This window comes from Martes martes, assembly GCF_963455335.1.
Source record: "Martes martes genome assembly, chromosome: 8".
Lineage (NCBI taxonomy): Eukaryota > Metazoa > Chordata > Mammalia > Carnivora > Mustelidae > Martes > Martes martes.
Window position 1 is genome coordinate 19,775,937 of NC_137895.1, and position 21,298 is coordinate 19,797,234.

At 38.6% G+C, this 21,298-nt stretch overlaps 1 protein-coding gene across 2 annotated transcripts in view; it reads left to right on the forward strand.

The window, feature by feature from the left end:
- GNPTAB (N-acetylglucosamine-1-phosphate transferase subunits alpha and beta) overlaps positions 1-21,298 on the forward strand; it is a gene marked incomplete at its 5' end in the record, with an annotated part of 83,985 nt that overhangs the window by 49,302 nt on the left and 13,385 nt on the right. For both annotated transcript variants that reach the window (XM_080811405.1, XM_080811406.1), the window contains 13 exons: positions 2,108-2,269; positions 2,669-2,848; positions 3,059-3,229; positions 4,720-4,843; positions 5,736-5,939; positions 6,591-7,696; positions 9,907-10,106; positions 10,353-10,572; positions 11,190-11,303; positions 12,442-12,527; positions 12,785-12,883; positions 16,247-16,414; positions 19,389-19,479. In XM_080811405.1, coding sequence (XP_080667531.1) covers positions 2,108-2,269; positions 2,669-2,848; positions 3,059-3,229; positions 4,720-4,843; positions 5,736-5,939; positions 6,591-7,696; positions 9,907-10,106; positions 10,353-10,572; positions 11,190-11,303; positions 12,442-12,527; positions 12,785-12,883; positions 16,247-16,414; positions 19,389-19,479 — 2,925 coding nt within the window. The remainder of the gene's footprint in view (positions 1-2,107; positions 2,270-2,668; positions 2,849-3,058; positions 3,230-4,719; positions 4,844-5,735; positions 5,940-6,590; positions 7,697-9,906; positions 10,107-10,352; positions 10,573-11,189; positions 11,304-12,441; positions 12,528-12,784; positions 12,884-16,246; positions 16,415-19,388; positions 19,480-21,298) is intronic.

The window sequence follows — 21,298 nt, forward strand, 5'->3', positions numbered from 1 at the left end:
TCCCAGGACCCTGGGATCATGACCTGAGCCGAAAGCAGAGGCTTTAACCCACTGAGCCACCCAGGCGCCCCACACCTGCTCTTTTAAAGTATGGTACCCTTTGTTTTGGTTTTATTTCTAAAACAGATACTTCCCGTAGATTAAAGCAACTCTGGAACTAACTTAAGTTTTAGAAAACTCTTGAGTTGTCAAGTTAGTGGAATGAGTTTATTTTCACCTGTATTAGAGGCATGTTTTTTTCCCCTAACGTTATGCTACCATGTATAGGTGTATCCATCCATTATTCTAGATAATGCTCTAGTAACACATACCCTGAAATCTCTGGCTTAAAAGTAGCAGACCTTTACTTCTCAGTCATCTTGCCTGTTGTAGGCCTGCAGTAGGTGGGTGTAGTTTTTCTCTTTGATAAACTTATAATATAAAGAATTTAGATAAACTTAATAATTTCATGTAAGAAATTGTATGGAAGCAGCTGCGCAAGCTAATCCAGCTTTCAGCATTTACTACACCCACTTTTCCTTACCACCGCCTCTCTTCCTGCAGATGTCCATGATTAGGGTGCCACCTAGTGGCTAGCGGAGGATACTTCTCCCCGCCACTCACAACTTGGTGGATTACGGTGGCAGAAAAGGTTTTTCAACATAGAAATATTCCCTTAAGCTCTTTAGTGTTCATGGCTCTAGTCAGGAAAATGTCTGTGAAATTTCAAAGTATTTGTATAGAAGAGATTAATATAAGGGTATCTGCTCAATAAAATTTAAATTTGAGTATTAAAGTACTACATTTATTAAAAATTTAGTGATTTTTATGTTTCACGGAGACCTCAGAGGTGCTGTGGGAGCCACTATGGGAGGGAAGGATGGAGCAGGGGAAGGCTGGGGCAGGCAGTGAGACTCAGTAGATAGATAGAAGAATATTTGCCCTGCCTCCCACCTGTCCCCCACATACTGAGGCAGGATAACAGCAGTGAGAGCTGACCTTCAGTGAGTGCTCAGTATATGCCAGGTGCTGTCAGGGTGAAAGAAAGTAATCAGTCAGGAAGACAGTACACACCTTTGCATGTATGCACCCAAACATGCACATGTAGTTTGGGATAAGGGGAAAAATATAAATGAAATTTCAACTTGAACTTCTCGTTTTTGGCATCATAAACTCAGGAAACTTGGAAAGATGAGCTAAATTTAGTCAGGTAGCATATACGAGAGCTCAGAATGAGCTCATAATAATTTGCATTTGCTCTGCAATTAATTAATTAATTAAGAAACTGGCCCTGTTAGGAGAGTCAGTTCAGCAGAAGGGGTTCTCACCCCCACCTTTTTAAGCTACGAAAGCCTCTTTTCGTAGGAAATTGAATGATACAGAGTTAGAACATGAAACAGATCTGGTAGTGGTAGAAAGCCTATTTGTAAAACATGATGTTTGTAGTCATCTTAGACTGATGACTTCTTTGAAAGCTCTGCACCAGAAGGTACTTTTCCTATGGAGACTGTTCAAGCATCCCTGTCAGAGATGTTCCTCTTAGACGTGGCTCACAAAAGTTGTTTGGAGACTGTGCTTGCAGGCTTGCTTCTACCAATCCCAGCAATGTTAGATTGCAGGGTTTCCTCCAGTATAAGCAGACTGGTAATATTCTAGAACAGAGGTCACAGCTGGTGACCAGTTGTGTTTTGTTTGAAAGCAGGACAATCGAAAACATTTGAGCCAGCATTGAAAATGGGGAGATTTCATAGAACACTTGGGGATTCTGGCCTCTTAGGAGATCTCACTGCACTTGTCAATATTGAGTATTGGCTGTGGCTTTTGGGTTGGGCCTGAAATGTCCCATGTGCCAGAACTCCACCACTCCCTCTGTTTTACATTACCTGGGTTCTTCCACTCATTTGGGAAGTGTGTCTGGCCTGTTTACATCTTCTTTTGGTGATCATAAGCTTGCTAGTTCATAATCTATATAGAGAGCTAGAATTAAACTTTAAACATACATAATATAGATTTAAATATGTATTATACATTATATACATTTAAAGATTAAAAATCAAACTAGGAATTTAGAGGTGTCTCTTTTTTGAGGCTCAGTTTTTCTACATGTAACCCTTTTGTTATTTTACAGTTACAGTTATATTCAGAGGCCAGTGTAGCACTTCTAAAACTGAATAACCCAAAAGAGTTCCAAGAACTGAATAAGCAGACTAAGAAGAACATGACCATTGATGGAAAAGAACTGACTATAAGTCCTGCATATTTATTATGGGACCTGAGTGCCATTAGCCAGGTAAGGGAAGCAGAGATTCTTTCTAAACCCTAATCAAGGGTTTAGATTTATGGATTTATAAGTCATTATATTTGAAGAAGGAAGAGGACTTACAGAGAGATGAGTTGATTGGAACTTTTCTAATTTTCTAGTCATTGCCATTGGTTAATATTAACTGAAGTGACCTAGAATCAGATCCAAGAACCTTCTCTTTAAAAAAGTACAAAAGAAGTGTTGGGTATTTTTGTTGTTTTAAGTTTGCTGAGTGTTTTGCATTTTTTGTGATGTTCAAATGTAGGACTCAGTCTTTAGAAATCTTCCAGAGCACCCTGAGAGCAGATCGGGCAGAGGGGACAGCCGGGAGGAAAGGTGTGACTTAAGTGGGATTTTACATCTTCATGTGTAAAATGTTCTTTTCAGTCTAAGCAAGATGAAGATGTTTCTGCCAGCCGTTTTGAAGATAACGAAGAACTGAGATATTCACTGCGATCCATCGAGAGGCATGCTCCGTGGGTTCGGAATATTTTCATTGTCACCAATGGACAGATTCCATCTTGGCTGAACCTTGATAATCCTCGAGTGACAATAGTCACACACCAGGTCCATGACTTTCCATGTCATCACAAGGCTGTGGTTTCCTTTTCTGTCCTTCACCTATCCCTAATTTTATTCCCTTTTCCCTCATCCTTCCCACCTCCATCCCCTTTGACTGTTCTGCTTATCTCCCTTCCTTCCTTCCAAAAATGAAAACAAAATGAAATAATTCTCATCCACCCTCTTTTTCTCTTGCCTTTGTTGTTTGCTTAAAAGGATGTTTTTCGAAACTTGAGCCACTTGCCTACCTTTAGTTCACCTGCTATTGAAAGTCACATTCATCGCATCGAAGGGCTGTCCCAGAAGTTTATTTATCTGAACGATGATGTCATGTTTGGGAAGGATGTCTGGCCAGATGATTTTTATAGTCACTCCAAAGGTCAGAAGGTGAGTGCCTAAGAGGAAGGGATGCCTAGCTTAGAAGTCATTTAGAAGTTATAAACAGATCAGGAAAACAGTATACATACTACTCTATATACAGTTTGGGTCAAATAAGCATTTTTGAGTGCTAAACTCAGGAGAGTTAACAATTAGGGAGGACAAAAAGTGCTCCTTAGTAGTTTTTTGCTTCACTACATTGTCAGACACCCAGAACGCACCTCCTATATTTTCTACTACAGCAATAGCAGAGAAAGCAAAACCACTATGAAATACAAAATCATCATTAGAACATCAGCAAAGTGGCCAAGATAAAAAGTGAGTTCAATTTTCTGCTTACAGACATAGATGTAATTTCATGTAGGGCAGCAGTCTCCCTTGACATTGAGAGGCATGATTGAGAAGTCGTTATGAGCACAGACAGAGGGGCCAATAATTGAGGATGGTCCTGGGCAATGATTATGTGTGTTTCCTGTCTGCATACTGGGGAAACTAGGAATACCCCTGTGGCCCTGTTAGGATTTAGTGAAAAGTTGGAGAATTACCACCATAAACTTTTAAGTTACAGAATCCTGCAACTGGAAATGCTAATTGCACAAAACTACTTTTCTTCTTGCTGTTTATGCCACCCCAGTGTGCTCATTCTCTCCGTCCCTGTTCAGTTGCCTCCTCTGTGTTTGTAGGGCTGCCAGGGTGAGTTATGGCTTGGCAGGAGAGACAGACAAAATCAGTAACTACGGACAGTGATTTCGATGCCGGCAGGTGTGCCCTCAGTGGGAAGGCATAGCAGCCCAGGAGTTTGAAATCAGGCAGGGCTAGATTCCCATCTGAATTGAAGTGAACTTTGAAGAACAAATAAGAGTTAACTAGATGAAGAAAGGCATTCCAAATAGATGGAGCATGCAGAGGCATGGAGTGTATTTTTTAAATTAATTTATTTAAAAAAGTTACCATATACCATGTCACTCATTTTAAAAGGCGAGTTCACAACTTAGAACATAATTTATCGCAGGACCTACACACAGAGATAAGGGTATTGAGAGTTCATCTGACAAGATCATGGGTAAATACATTTAGGAATTACATTTAGGAATTAGAAATACATTTAGGAATTAATGACAGTTGTCACAGAAGAGCAGTGAATGTGTGATATACTTTCTACCTGCTTTGGCACGCATTGGTACTTACCTTTAAGTCTGATGTGTTGCTTTTTTTTATTTCAAAATAGATTATAAACCAATCCATGAGTTGAGTCCTCATCTGCTTTCCTTGAGTCATGAAAAAGAGCAAATGTGCTCAGTAAGAGTCATCAACATAGCAGGACTCTGTAAACTGCTGTAGCAAACAATGTAAAATACACCATGGGAATGCGGGTGGCCAGCCCAGGGAGAATCGTAACCTTTACTGGAGGCTCAGTTTCTTTCCTTTTTTTTTTTTAAAGGAATCCTAACTTGAAATTAAAAAGCGTCTATATTATTTTCTTTCTGGCTCTGTTGTAGGTTTATTTGACATGGCCTGTGCCAAATTGTGCTGAGGGCTGCCCGGGTTCCTGGATTAAAGATGGCTATTGTGACAAGGCTTGCAATAATTCAGCCTGTGACTGGGATGGTGGTGACTGCTCTGGTAATGATGTGCTCACATGTAATTTTATTCATGTTTACCAACTTTTTTTCGTTCGTATCATCACTGAATAGGTACAGTGAGTTAAACATTCTTCCTGTATGAAAACAATACATAGAGTAATCCATAGATTCTGGAGGTAATAACTAACATCCCCATGTGGCTCGGTTTTTTCATATTCTCCCTTGTTGAGGGCATATTCCCAGGCTGGCCCTGCACTTGAAAATGCCTTTTATTATTTGAAATTAAAAAATCAGGAATATCTTTAATTATGTGAACTCAAGAGCAAGAATCAAACTAGTTCTTCTAGGAGCTCAAGGCTGGTGGCTTTCAGCAGCAGCTTTCTGTCAGTGATCTCTTCAGCATCTCCTCTCTCTTACATGGTTATATCTGTATTTGTTTATAATAGCATGTTTTTTATTCATTGCCTTTCAGTTTATCAAGCATTTAAGTTTATAATGAATTTTCTTTTATCCACTTGAATTTCTCAGTCACTTAAGAAGGAGACAGTATGTGCACAGATATTATCATCCCTATATTCCATATACAGAAACAGATTTGAAAAAGGAAGTATTAGAAGAAACAAAGCTTTAAGTTATGTTCTGTCTGATGCACTTTTGAAAAATGTAAGCAGCCTGCCTCAGTGAGAGAACACAGACATGCCAGGAAGATCGTGCAGTCCAGAGACTTCAGCCCCTAACAGAACATTAACGTTTGATGATGAGGCTGGCACCCCATATTAGACATGTTTTGGCAGTTCTGACAGTCCAACTTCAGAATAATCTCTTCCTGTTTCTCTGCTCCTCCACACACACCTCCACATGCCCCTGTAGGCAAGTTTGTACTTTAAGGTTGCACAGCATAGCAAGATTCTGTCTTCCTCCTCCCCCTACAGGTAACAATGGTGGGAGTCGCTATGCTGCAGGAGGCGGGGGTACCGGCAGTATTGGAATTGGACAGCCCTGGCAGTTTGGCGGAGGACTAAATAGTGTCTCTTACTGTAATCAAGGATGTGCGAATTCCTGGCTTGCTGATAAGTTCTGTGACCAAGCTTGCAATGTCTTGTCTTGTGGGTTTGATGCTGGCGACTGTGGGCAAGGTATATTTAATCACGTAAAAAGATACTGAGAGTAAGGGGATCAAAATCCTTGATAAGTAAAGGGAGGTTTGTATTGTTGTTACTTAAAGTAGTTATTCTCTATGAATCCGTTGCCCATCATTACATCCAAACCAGGTGTAAGTGAAAAGAGAGGACACAGATCTTTAAAAAACAGTAGACATTAGAGCTGCATCTTTGCCTGTTATTGCTCCAGTCTGACTTACTTTGTACAAGGCAGATACACCTTCATTGAAAATATATGGCAAAGGTTTGATTTAGAAACAATAGAAAGAGACCAGTAATACACTAAGTAAGAATGGTTTGAACTCTGGATCTTGTTGATAGCTTTTCCCTGGAGGTCATTTTGGCAGAAGGTTGTATTTTTTCAAATGGATACAAAGATGAGAGTTGATCAGTGGAATTTACCCTATCTCTTTAGTCAGTTAGACTCAGCATTCCACGTTGATAATAGTGATTGCTTCAGATAATAAAATGAGCCCCATACCAACAGCTCTTGTGTTAAAATGTTTGATTATTCCGAAGTCAATGTAAAGTCATTCTTAGAAAGTGAAAATCCAAAACCTAAGAATTAAAGGAAAAGGAGGTGGAAATGCCTCATTTTTAAAGTCATGTTTGTGTTTTTTCCTCTAGATCATTTTCATGAATTGTATAAAGTAACTCTTCTCCCAAACCAGACTCACTATGTTATTCCAAAAGGTGAATGCCTGCCTTATTTCAGCTTTGCAGAAATAGCCAAAAGAGGAATTGAAGGTGCCTATAGTGACAACCCAATAATTCGACATGCTTCTATTGCCAATAAGTGGAAAACCATCCACCTCATAATGCACAGTGGAATGAATGCGACCACAATACATTTTAATCTCACATTTCAAAATACAAATGACGAAGAGTTCAAAATCCAGATAACAGTAGAGGTTGACACAAGAGAGGAACCCAAAGTGAATTCTACAACCCAGAAGTCTTACCAAAATTTGATTAGCCCCACAGCACTTCTTCCAGAGGCGGAAATACTGTTTGAGGATATTCCTGAAGAGAAACGCTTTCCAAAGTTCAAAAGACATGATGTTAACACAACAGGAAGATTCCAGGTGGAAGTGGAAATTCCCTTGGTAAATATTTCTCTCCTTCCCAAAGAGGCCCAATTGAGTCTCAATAACTTGGATTTGCAGCTAGAACGTGGAGACATCACTGTGAAAGGATACAACCGGTCCAAGTCAGCATTGCTGAGATCATTTCTGAGGAACTCACCAGGTGCTGAAGTAAAAATAAATCAAGCTTTAATAACAGATGAAAGAAATGACAGTGTAGAGGCGCCACTGGAAAAACAGGTTCACAAAAGCATCTTAACGAAAAGCTTGGGAACATCTGAAAGATTACAGAGGTCGACTTTTTCATCAGTGACAATGAAAGTGAATGGTCACTACCAGAGTCAGAATCCACCCCTGGACTTAGAAATCGAAGAAAAATTTAAATCTGAAATTCTGATCCAAAAAGGAAGAGGTGGAAGTGTATCAACAGAAAAACTCTCATCTCAGATTGTTCCACTGGAAAAGCAGATTACAAAAGAAAAGAAAATCACAGGGAAAGAACAAGAGAAAAACAGAATGGAGGAAAATGCAAACAACTACATAGATGTTAATGAAATACTACCTGGAAGAAAACTGCAGCATTATACAGACAGTTACCTGGGCTTTTTGCCATGGGAGAAAAAAAAGTATTTCCAGGATCTTCTTGACGTAAGTTACATCCAGCTTTCGTCTTTCCCATGCTCAGAAAAATAAATAACCTTGTAAGGGGTAATTATATAATAATAGGTACTGTTTATTCAGGACTTCCTGTGTCAATCACTGAACTAAACGCTTTTTCTTACATGCTTTTATTGCCCCAATACCCCTAACAATAAAAATACCTTATAAGGTTATCTACTAGTATGATCCTCATGTCACAGTTTAGCAAACAGCTTAAGCTAATGAGAATGAGTAACAGAGTAAGCCAGGGGCATGCCCTGAGTAAGTAGTAGAATAGGGATGGTATCTTCATTTGACATGTGATTTCAAAAAATGCTTCTGCATATGCTGTGTGAGTCAGATCTGATTATTTTTCCAATTTTATTGATTAAAAAAAAAACCCAGGGTGCAAATAAATTAATTAGCTTCCAGTGCGAGCCAAGCCTCAGGGTTCAAGTGCTTACTCTCCTGTACCATGGTCTCCATGGTGCCATTGTGTCATCTGTACATCTGCCAAGTGCTGTCACTGTGTTCACTGCAGGGGAACACAAGACTATTAGAACACAGCTAGGAGGACAGATTTGTGGGTAAATAATTGTACTGACGTGATAGTTGTCTCCTGAGGTTGGGCAAGGAGTCCAAAAGGAAAATTTCTTAACTTTGTCTAGAGATATTGGAGAAGGAAGGCATCCATGAGGAACTATCCTCCTGAACTATCTGTGAGGATAGGAACTATCTGTGAGGATAGAAAAACCACAGGGTTTTTCTTGGTCTGTCAACTATGTAGGAATTGACAGACCAAGAAAAACCCTGTGGTCGAGGCTGGATCATGAACAGAGCACAGCCATGAGTAGGTGTCAGGCTGGGAAAAAAGGCTGAAGAGGGGAACTTAAATCTCAATTCTCTTTGGAGAGTATCTTATCCCTGATACAGTAGTCATTTACTAATTGAGTGAAGGACTACAAAGTTCTTACCTGTGATAATATCCCTTTCATTACTTACTTTAAATTAAAAAATATTATAGACTAGTGGCAAAAATTGCAAGCAATCCAAAAAATATACAGTAAAAAAGGGAAAGATATTCCTCCTTCCTTCCTTTATCTTCTTACTTGAAATAATCACTAGGAATAGTTTGGTGGGTATTTTTCTAGTATTTTTATATAGATATGCAAATATACAAACTATATTAATATGTGTTTTGCAGCAGTGAAATAGCACTACACATACTGCTCTGTGGTTGCCTCTTGATCTAGTAGTATGTGAGCAAACCCATGCTAGTGTCACTGTGTTTTTTAAGAGCTGTTTGTTTTGCAATTACAAGTAGTGTTGCAGTAGATATTCTTGTACGTATAGCTTATTCTTGAGGAAGTTTTTACTTATGTAGGTAGAATTGCTAGGTTAAAGTTAAATTTTTTTTACTGTGTCCTTCTAGAATGCCATAGCACTTCATACTGGCACAGTGTACAAAAGTGCTAGTTTCTCCACAGGCTAACCAACAACAGCATCAATCTATATTTTTTCACCAGATTGAGAAGCAAAAATATTTCATCTTCGCAAAGTGTATTCATATACTCTCTTAATATTCTTTGCTCATTCACTTAGTTTTGCCTCTTACTGGTTTTGATTTTGACAGGGTTCCATCTTTATATTTTATAATATTAACACTATTATATGGTGAAACAATCCTTTTTTTGGTCCTTCTGTTCAGAACTCAAGTGCTTACTGCTTAGATGTCACCAGTAGAAATAACTTGATATTGAAAGTGCTGTCAAATCGATCAATTAATTAATTAATTTTTATTTTTAAAGTAGGCTTCAATGTGAGGCCTGAACTTAAAACCTGAGATCAAGACCTGAGCCAAGATCAAGAGTCAGATGTTCAATCAACTGACCAGACGCCCCTGTCAAACTTACTTTCAAATAAATTTTTTAAATATTGCACTGAATTGGCTATGAAATTTCATGCTTGGTGACTAGTCCTTGAAAAATACCCTATAAATAGATCTCCTTCGCCCAACTGTTTTTCACAGACCAGTGCTGGTGATACTTTCACTGAAATCGAGTTTAGTCCTACTCTTAGGATCCTTAAAGTGATCTGTTAGTGCTCATTTCATTTGTCACAGTTAGTGGCTAGGTATATAAAATAGTACTTATCTCTTGTTAACAAAGTACACTTGTGCAGTAAACATAATGCTGTGTTACATGGAATTCTCTTTTCAGGAAGAAGAGTCATTGAAGACACAACTGGCATACTACACTGATAGCAAACACACTGGAAGGCAGTTGAAAGATACATTTGCAGATTCCCTTCGATACGTAAATAAAATTCTAAACAGCAAGTTTGGATTCACATCTCGGAAAGTCCCTGCACACATGCCTCACATGATTGACCGAATCGTTATGCAAGAACTTCAAGATATGTAAGTCTTGCTTATTGTTTGAGTTGCTTGCACGTGCTCAGAGTTAAGTCTGCTTAAAATGGACATCTTTGCTGTGCTTGATGTATGGCTCTTAACACTTGACAACTGGTATGTTGAAGGTATCAGCAAAAGAAGTGGGAAAGAAGAAGATTCTAACTCCACAAATGTTGGAATATATTTGAATATAGATTAATGTCTATATATACTTTAAGTATCCAGAGCTCACTGTATGTTATGTTTGGACAGGTTCCCTGAAGAATTTGACAAGACGTCATTTCACAAAGTGCGCCATTCTGAGGATATGCAGTTTGCCTTTTCATATTTTTATTATCTCATGAGTGCTGTTCAGCCACTGAATATATCTCAGGTTTTTGATGAAGTTGATACAGACCAGTCTGGTGTCTTATCTGACAGAGAAATCCGAACACTGGCTACCAGAATTCACGACCTGCCTTTAAGTTTGCAGGTGTGTTTTGTTTTTTCTCTCCTGAACCTTCTCTTTCACATATTTTGTTGTAGTGCAAGTAAGAGTAATTTTTAATATTTAATGGAGGTATTCACAACTAGTCCATTTTTAGAGCCAGAATTAAAGCCAAATTTGAGGTTCATATTTTATGAGATTACATTTTAAGGCTTGAAGTAGGTGTTCAGCTATTATATTATCTGGAGAAGAGCCAGACCATCCCTGCGTATAAGATTCTCGTGACAGGTTCGTTCAGGAGCTTCAGGTGTGGCCCACTGGAGCTGTGTCTCAGCCAGGCCTGGGTTGTTGCACAGTCCCCTTGGTCACAGCATCCTGTAGTCCTGGGAGTAGGAGACTTGTTAGTGGGGAGTGCCAAGATGAATCTGACTGCAGGACCTCCCATCTGGGGCTCCCCCTGACTAAAAAGTGCCTCATAAGCCAGTATGTTCTACTTTGAGATGAAGATGAAATATTTGTGTTTGTATTAAGAGTCATGTAATCAAACTCCCCTTGAAGATAGCATTTAAAGAAATTTTGGAGTCTTTCACATAATTTTTATTTTTAAAACCACAGTTATTACTTGTACATATAAGGTTTATCCTTTTATTTTGCTTTATTAGGATTTAACAGGTCTGGAACACATGCTAATAAATTGCTCAAAAATGCTCCCTGTTAATATCACTCTGCTCAACAGTGTTCCACCAACTCAGGAAGCATACTATGATCCCAATTTGGTAAGTGGCATGGGTTCCTTTGTGTAAAAAGGAAGTATATCCTTATCAAGTATTATCTATACCAGTTTTGTATAGCATTTCAAACACACAAAGTAGACTCTCTATCTTTGGTAGACAGTAGAAGTTCAGATAATCCGGAATCATTTATATATTTTCTTTCTCCTATCTAGTGGATGTTAAACTAATATTGAGATTAGTTGCTAATATTCTATAATCAGACATCTGTTCATTAAGGATAGCAAAGGAAAGCCAATGGAATACTTCAGAGAGTTTTGCTGGTGTTTACTCTCACTCAAGGCTTCTGTTTCCCCCACCTGTACTTTCATTTCTGTCCTTCACTGTCTTTTCTCCTCCCCTTTTCTAGCTTTCTCTTATAAAATTTGTGTTCCTAGTAAGACTTTAAAGTTACCAGGCCCCTGCATTTACACAGAACTTGCAGAAATGTGTTCCTCCCTAAGGAAGGTGATTTACACATAGAAAACAGTTATTATTCTTGTCCTGTTAGAGACATGATGAAAGATTATTGAGATTTAGTTTGCTTTTGAAATGAGTACATTTTCTTTCATTAGCAGAGTATTTTAGTATTTGCTAGCTTTCTGGCATGAGATTTAGAATCAGCAAATACCCTTTTAAGAATTAAGTAAAGGCTGCTTGCTAATGTTAATAAGTTAGGCTTGAGCTTCATACAAATAAACTACTTGGAGCAAGAATACTAACAGCATTAGTTAGCATTACTCGAACGAACTCTTAGCAAGGTGTTGGCTTCATAACTGTAATTAACTGTGATTATACCTAGGATAAAGTATTTCCTAATTAGGTTAAGAATGACAAGTTAGCTTATGAGTATGACATAGACCAGTTCATTACAATTTATGTTAGAAATTCATTCTACCAGTAACTTACAAGACTATTTTAACAGTGTATAGCAATGTGTGATTAAAATAAAAATTTATTTACAAAAACAGGCAATTAGCCTGCAGGCTATACCATGCCAATTTAACTTTTTCAAATACTGCATTAAAGTATTTGTCTTGATTACAGAGTCTTTGGTCCCTCCTTAAATTTTGCCCTGAGGTTAGTGCTTCACCTCTATCCCACCCTGGTCTTGGCCTGATGCAATGTTTGTATTTTCTCATAGCCACCAGTCACTAAGAGTCTAGTAACCAACTGTAAACCAGTAACTGATAAAATCCACAAAGCATATAAGGACAAAAACAAATATAGGTAAGTTGTACATACGTTTTCTCTGTTTAGTTTAAGAATAATTGTAGGAGTCTGGCATTTTCATAATTTTACAATTGTTTATCTCCTAAGCCTTCTTTTAAAATTTATATGAGCTGGTTTTGTTTAGTAATACCAAAAGAGTAAGTCATTCTCAGGATATTGACTATTAAAGTTTTATAAAATACTTTTCTTATTTAAATTCTGTTTTTATTTCCACGTAAATATTTACACTCTTTAAAATATGTTTTGATAATTAGGTTTGAAATCATGGGAGAAGAAGAAATTGCTTTTAAAATGATCCGTACCAATGTTTCTCATGTGGTTGGCCAGTTGGATGATATAAGAAAAAACCCCAGGTACTTTTTTCTTAACCAGTAAACTTTACTTTTTTGAGTACTTTTAGGTTCATGGCAAAATTGAACAGAAAATACAGAGAATTCCCATAACTTTAAATAATGATCTTTTTTCTTTTTTTAAATTTTTTATTAACATATAATCTATTATTTGCCCCAGGATTGCAGGTCTGTGAATCATCAGGCTTAACACATTTCACAGCACTCAACAGAGCACATACCCTCCCCAATGTCCATAACCCTCTAAAAAAAAAAAATGTATTTGAGGAGAGAGCATGTATGCGCAAGCCAATGGGGGAGGGGAGAGGCAGAGGGAGAAGCAGACTCCCTGCTGCTCATGAAGCCTGATGTGGGGCTCAAGCTCAGGGCCCTAGGATCATGACCTGAACTAAAGGCTGACGCTTAACCAACTGAGCCACCCAAAAAATGATCTTTAATTATGCAAATAGACATGATAAAAAGTGACTCGAGAGAAGGAAGTGGCTTATTTTGTTTGGAGCAGATGGAATGCAGAGCAGGCAGAGGGAGCCAAGCAAGGAGCCCAATGTGGAACTCTGTCCCAGGACTCTGGGATCATAACCTGAGCTGAAAGCAGAAGCTTAACTGACTGAGCCACCCAGCCATCCCAACGATTATGATTAGTAATCACTCAGCTTGTAGCTCTCTGTACCTGTTATTCCCTCTGACTGGAATGCCCTGCTCTAATTTTTTAAAATATCTTAAAGAAAAACAATTTCAGTCCTTGCTTTTTGCTTCCCCCATTTTGTTGATGTGCCCTCCCGGTCATTTTGTTATATATAAGAATACCACGTGAGAATTTGTAGTTTTCACTTGTACCTTATACCTTTATGTCTTTGTGCCAGTTTGAAAGTTTTGGGCTAAGAAAATTCATAGACCTTTATGGTACTTAAACGGACAGGGATTTATTAAAAGGACATGTGGTAAGCCAGGCTTAGTACCTGCCAGGCCCTTGTGATCTTGAACAGATCTTATTTTTAATTCTTGTTTTACTTTTTTAGGTGCTCATTTTTAAGTCAGGAATGGAAAATCAGTGTTCTTACTGACTGAAGCTTTAAGGACAGGTTTGCCCCCATTAATGAGGAGTCTGGACTAGGCAGAATCCAGGCTTTGCTTTTCCCTCAGGCCTTTTCCTCTCTGTTGCCCTCCTGTTTTTGTTGGCTTCATCTTCAAGCTGGAGATAGGGGAGCCACAGCAATTCTAGATGTCCCTACAGATGGAGCTATGCTCTGAGACAAAGGGATTGCCACTTTATATGTAGGGTATTCTGTCCCCCATTCATTCATTCATTCATTTTTTTTTTTTTTTTTTTAGATTTGATTTATTTGAGAGAGCAGAGAGAGTGCATGTGGGAGGGAGGGGTGCACAGAGGGACAAGTATACTCCCCACTGAGCACGGACACCCCCAACCCTATGAGGGGCTCCATCCCATGACCCTGAGATTGTGACCTGAGCAGAAATCAAGAGTCAGACACTTAACCAACTGAGTCACCCAGGCGCCCCAGACCCCCATTCTTACATCAGTCACTGTGAAAAGGATTCACATACACAGGAGCTGTCTCTGGGATGGAGTGGGCTTGCCTCTCATTGAGTCAGCTCATGGGGAGAGAAATACTGAGCAAAATGCAAACTCCTTTTAGAAGAAAGGGGATGATGTTTGCTAGGCACCCAGCAGGGTCTAATTTAGTTGTTGTCCACACTTAGCCTTTGTCTCATGCATATACTTTCTTTAATTTCTCCCAACATTACGAAAAATTTTGGAGATAAAGGAAAATGGAAAAAAATACTACAATAAATCCCACAAATATTTAACCCAGATTTAAAAATGTCAGTGTTTTATTATACTTACTTGATCTATCTATACACACACAGACACACACACAAAACAGGTTTTGTTTTTATTTTGTTGTTGCTGTTTGCTGAACCATTTGAAAGTTAGTTTCAGGCATCCATGCATTTTACCCATAATTATTCTAGTACATATCTTCTAAAACAAAATCATTCTCCTTTATACTAAAGACAGTTAACACATAACTAACACACAATCTGATAACACTAAGTAATACCATCTAATAGATAATCCATATTCATATTTCCCTAGTTGCATCCAAATGCCCTGTATAGCTATTTTTTTTAAAATGCAGGATCTAGTCAAGGCTTATGCATTATATTTGGTTGATATCTCTTTAGTATCCTTTAATTTGAAACAGTCCCCAAGAGAGTAGATAGGATAATGAATTTTCACCCACCACTCATCTTCAAAAAGAAGTGATTGTTAGAAGTTCTTCTTTCATCTACACACATCCACTCCTTTACTACCACTTCCTGATTATTTGTATGTAAACCTCAGACATTGTTTCATTTTCTCTCTAGATATTTACAATATTATTTCTCTATAACAGCTCTTTCAAAATAACCACCATATCATTATTTTATTCCTTAATATGATAACCATCTGGTCAATATACATATTTCCCTAGTTGTCTTTTCTAAGCATTTATGTTTTTTATTGGTTTGAAGTGTTATCAAGTAAATTCACTGCAGTTAAGTCTATCGGTTTTCCCTCAATCTCTCTTTTTTAACCATACAATTTTGTATGTGTATATGAAGAAATCCCTATACTTTGGACTACTTTGATTGTATCTCATGTTCCCACTTTTTCTTATAAATTGGTAGTTGGATCTGAGGGTTTTACTAGATTTAAGTTTGGTGAGGGTTTTTTGTGGTTTTTTGGTCTGTTTTAAATTTTAGCACATGTACTTCAAAAGTGGTGTCATCCCTGCCTGCTGTTTTAATGGGCCTCAGTTTAGTGAATTTGCCTTGAAGGGAACTTGAAACAGTAGGGAAGCATGACAGTAAGGTGCCAGAACTCTAGTACCTTAGTTGGAGAGATATTAAGAAAAAGTCATCAAACTCATAGGATCTAGAGCTGTAAGGCACCATCTTTATCTTAATTATCTATATCACTATTCTTAGTAATATAACCATAATATAACTTGGTTTTAGGTGTTCACCAATTTCTTCCCTGGCTGCCAACAAAATGCTCTAATCAGTAAACTGTATTTATTAAACACTTAATTGGGGACATGTTAAACAGAAAGCATTAATTTATTCCAACAACTAGAAGCACTTTTAAGATTATTTTCTCTAGTTCTCTTTGTTTTACAGATGAAGAAAATCCAAAGAAAAATTTTATAGAACATTCTTCCCCCCAGAGAATCGTATCAGCACATATAACAACTTGGAACATGAGTCCATTTAAAATATATTTGGAATCTACATTTCTTGTTTTATTGTGTCAAGATCATTCTCATGATAACCAATAACCCTGAATCTCTGTTTTTCTAGGAAGTTTGTTTGCCTGAATGACAACATAGACCATAATCATAAAGATGCCCAGACAGTGAAAGCTGTTCTCAGGGACTTCTATGAATCCATGTTCCCCATACCATCCCAGTTCGAGCTGCCAAGGGAGTATCGAAACCGTTTCCTTCATATGCATGAGCTACAGGAGTGGTAAGGTCTCATGCTCGTGTGTGTGTGTGTGTGTGTGTGTGTGTATGTGTGTGTGTATGTGTTTATAAGTGATGAAATTCCTTTAATGTACTATTTGATCTATAATTACTTTGTAAAAATACACTTAAAAGATTTTATTGAGCTTACTGGCCAAGCACATCTGCTGAGTATCATTCACTGCCATCAGAATAGCTACCTTGTTTCTTGAGAATCTGCTATATGGCAGGAGAACATGGTAATAGAAGCTGCATGATTTGCTCAAGGTAAAGTAGCTGCTAAGTGGTAAGTCCTGCCTGATTCCCAGCCTTCCATATGTTCCACTGTAATCCAAAGATGCTTTATAATGTTTCCTTCATGTCTTATTTTACTACTGTTTACCCCATGCCAGGTGCTGGGAATACATAGATGAAAGGAGTATGGTACCAGGTTTTGAGGCCCTTAGTCCTTGCAGGGAGACAGGCTTCAGGCAGATAGTTGTGGTATCAAGTGCTCTGACAGGGTTCAGTGCTACTGGAGTATGAATGAGGGAGCAGCCAGTTCTCTTAGGGGAAGGCACCATTTGGACTTGGTTTTGAATTATGAAAAGGACTTTCCCAAGTAGAAGAGACATTCCTGGTAGAAGAAATGGCATGTACAAGGCATAGGGTTGTAAAAGAGAGTGCCTGGAGAGCAAAAGGAGAGTTTGTGAAGGGCTCTACCTGAATTGACTTTTCTTTAGAGAATGGGGTTTCCCAAGAGAAAATTTTTTTAGATGTTTGTAGTGATTAGGCTTGGATGATCACAATCCAAATCCACATGATTTGGAAAGGTAACTGGTGAGGCAGTGTTATCTGGAATCTGGAAGCAGGGAGACAAGTATTAAGCATTTCAGGAGCTCTGAAACAGGGTGTGAACCAAGGACCACAGCTCAGGGAATAGAGAGAAAGCAGAAGACAGAATTGGGAGCGATTAGAGGGAGGAAATTAGCAACCTTGGCAACTAGAACTCTTTGGTGTATTGGAGTTTGGTAAGTGAGCCCATTAGCATGTATATTGCTAATAGCTGTGTATTTTTATTTTCAAAAGAAGAAGTTACTACTAAATTGTGGGTCTTATCTTCTAGGAATGGTTTCTCATTTTTACTTTGTTTTATTTAGCTCAGAGGAAAAAGATCTCTGGATGGTTTCAAGTGTTAACTCCCCAAATCCAGTTTGTGACTACATTTATCTTCAAGGGCCCAACTGAGTAAGAAAGGAGTGGGCTTAATAATAGTTTGAGAGGACTTTGATTTCTGTGTTACACAAATAAGATGAATCAGGTGTAATTCCCTGAACTGGGGGGCTTCATTTTCTCCATCCTATTCAGCATCTGTGTCCTTTCTTACTGCTGGGCTTCCACTACCGCCTTGCCTTCTAGAAACTTCACTTTTTCTCTTTCCTTTCATGACATTGTGGTTGAGTCCCCTGTCACCTTTCTCTGGTTTCCCAATAGGCTTTCTTCCTGTTCTCCTTCCTTGGGTATAACACTTTCTACACTGCACGGCAGTCTGTTTGGTGCGTTTGCCCCTCCTTATTGACTATAAGCTCTCTTCATGGGCAGAGATGGTGTCTGACTCTTCTCTGAATGCACAGTGCCTTTCTAGCACATAGTACATGTCCAATGGATGAATGGCTGAGGGAACCTCCAGCTATTATCAGGTTCTCTGGTTGCTGGGACAGCTTAGCTGTATTACAGCTTCTGGCTTCTTAGCTCTCTAAATTACATATCGATTCTGAATATCTTCTCCTAGACGTTAGAACTAACTGCGCTAGTTGTGATCTTGTTATGAGACATAGGAAATTCAGGAGGAAAATAGAGGTACTATTATCAATATGGGACTTGAAGTAGAGACATCTACTACAAGATAAGCTGTAAAAGAGAATCTGGAACTCAGCACAGAGGCCTGCATTGATGGCTATTAGAATATCTTCTAAGCCTTATGTTAAGCATATGTTTAGTCTTCATAATAAATTATTACTTTCACAGTACAGATGAGGAAACTGCTCTACTGCCTCTAACCCCAATATCCCATCTTCTAGTCCAGTTGATTCTACTCTTAGATTATCTCTTCTGTTGCTTGTTTTCTTTCTCTCACTTGTCTTCATTATGTTTTCATACCCAGGCTAACACAACTGGCTGCCTGGTTGCCTCTGGTCAGCTGACATGCATCCTTCGGATGGCCACCATTTTTACCCCAGTTGTCACACATACACCCACACCTGTCATTTCATACACTTTCCCACTAGAGTATTATGTCCAAACCCCATTGCATATTTTTCCAGAATACCTGGCAGTTTATGCCCACCTGCCTTGCCATGGCTTTAGCTCTCTTTAGCTCTCTTCCTGATGTCCCTAGGCCAGACTTCACTCATTTCTACAGGACTCAGCCTGCTCCTCTATGATGCTCACTGCCTTACTCGGCTAAATGCTTTCATTTAAGGTCCCCCACCCCGCTTCAAGGCTTATATGAAATATTACCGAATTTGAGGTGCTTTCCTCATTTCTCTCTTTTTCCACAAGACTTTGCTTTTGATAGTACATTTTTGGTCCATTTTGTTGATGGCTAGTCATCTGCATGTCTGACTCCCCACGCTTACAAACAGTTTAGAGTAAGAACTTCTTGTTTATCTGTCTGTATCCAGAGAAAGTGTTGATTAAGTGACTGTGAAGAAATGGATATGAATGAAAGTGTACTTTTGTTTAAGTGCTAAAAGTAATTTTATTTTGATGTCCTATCCTCTGCCTGGGTAACTTTTATAATTCAAATATAATATTTACTATGAGGTAATGAAAAATCTGATCTAATGTGGAAATGTACATTGTATTAACATTTTCAAATTGCCTCCAGACAATGTTTTTGTATTTCACAAGTTTAGGCTAAACTACTATATAAATAATTCTGATATAGTGGGACTATGCACAGAACTACATATTTGCTTTCTTCTTTCTCTGAACAGGAGAACATATCGAGACAAATTGAAGTTTTGGACTCACTGTGTGCTGGCAACATTGATTATGTTTACTATATTCTCATTTTTTGCTGAACAGGTAAGTCTTACATATTTTATGTGGGGATCAAACATTATTTATTATTTATGTATGTATGTATGTATTTAAATATTTTTATTTATTTATTTGACATAGAGAGAGATCACAAGTAGGCAGGCAGAGAGAGAAGGGGAAGCAGGCTTCCTGCTGAACAGAGAGCCTGATGCGGGGCTCGATCCCAGGACCCTGAGATCATGACCTGAGCTGAAGGCAGAGGCCTAACCCATTGAGCCACCCAGGTGCCCCCAAACATATTTTAGTATAAGAATATCTGATTCTTTAAAAAGTGGTATGAATTCACAGGAAAATTTTAATTTTTTCTTTTAGCTTCTAACTCAGATGTTAATATGTCAAACAGATTTCATAATATTCAGGCAGCAAACATAATAGCCTTTTATTCATTAATCTTCTAGATGCACTTCCAGTATTCTTTTTACCTGGAACTCAGTAGATTAACTTGTAGACATCAAGGTAAAACTGAACACCTCTATTTCTAACCAAAAGACCCACCTAGAATCCTCATCTGATACTGATTTTGTATGGTTTTTCGATTTTTCTTTTCTTACAACCTTTCTAAAAGTGACTGCAGTGACTTATCTTCAGACCTCCTACTCTTCTGTGGACAGTGCCCCTTTGTGCTCACATTTCTCCCAATTACATTTCCTTTGAATTGCTGGAATTTCTCTCCTTGCAGGCACATACACACAGCCTCCTTCAGGTGAAGTCCCAGAAGTAGAAGGGAGGTTAGTGAGGTAAAAAGAAAGGGACCATAGAATCCTTACTTGGTGTAGGCATGAAATGGTCTGAAGAGAAAGGGAATGGTGTCTGGGCTGACCTGACTTACCTGGGGCAAGCAGACCTCACCTCAGCCTCCATCTGAGGTGACTGCTGAGTGGAGCCTTTTTAGCTGTCAATTATGGGAAACTTGCACTGAGTTTACTTAAACTGGGAAGGAGAATGAGGCTGAAGTATTGAGAACTTTAGAAATAAACAGTGCCTGGGCTTCTTGCCGTAAATGGAAGGAAATAAAACATGGGAGATTGGGCAGGTAAGCAGGACTGCAGTTTAAATCTTCATCCACTTCCTAGCAAATATCAGTTCTGTTCTTGTTGCCATTATTCCGGGCTAGTAAAACTCTCCCTGCTCTAGAACAGAGGTCACTGAGGAATTAGGAGTCAGCAGTGTGCCTGCCTGCGATGAGGAGAAAAGATAGGTTGGCTGAAAGGAGCAGCTGATATCAGTGGGAAGTAACAGGAGTGCCAGTCTTTTATCTGTGTCACTTATACCCAGAGAGAAAAGGGAACCAGAGAGGCAAGGAGGGAGAAAAGAGGGAAAGAATAAATTCTTTTTTCTCTCTGTCCTGTTGTTCTTACAAGTCTCAGTGACAAAGAGTAAATCCTGAAAGCAGCTCGGGACAAGAGGTCTGTAACATACAATGGTAGAAAATATTAGACTGGCAGGAGACTTATCCACAGAGACCTGGCAGGCCAGAAAGGACTGGCATGATATATTCAGGCACTAAACGAGAAAAACATGCAGCCAAGAATACTATATCCAGCTAGGCTGTCATTGAAAATAGGAGAGATAAAAAGTTTCCAGGACAAACAGAAGCGAAAAGAATTTGCAAACACCAAACCAGCCCTACAGGAAATATTGAAATGGGTCCTCTAAGCAAAGAGAGCCTAAAAGTAACACACCAGAAAGGATCAGAGACAATATACAGTAACAGTCACCTTACAGGCAATACAATGGCACTAAATTCATATCTTTCAGTAGTTACTCTGAATGTAAATGGGCTAAATGCCCCAATCAAAAGACA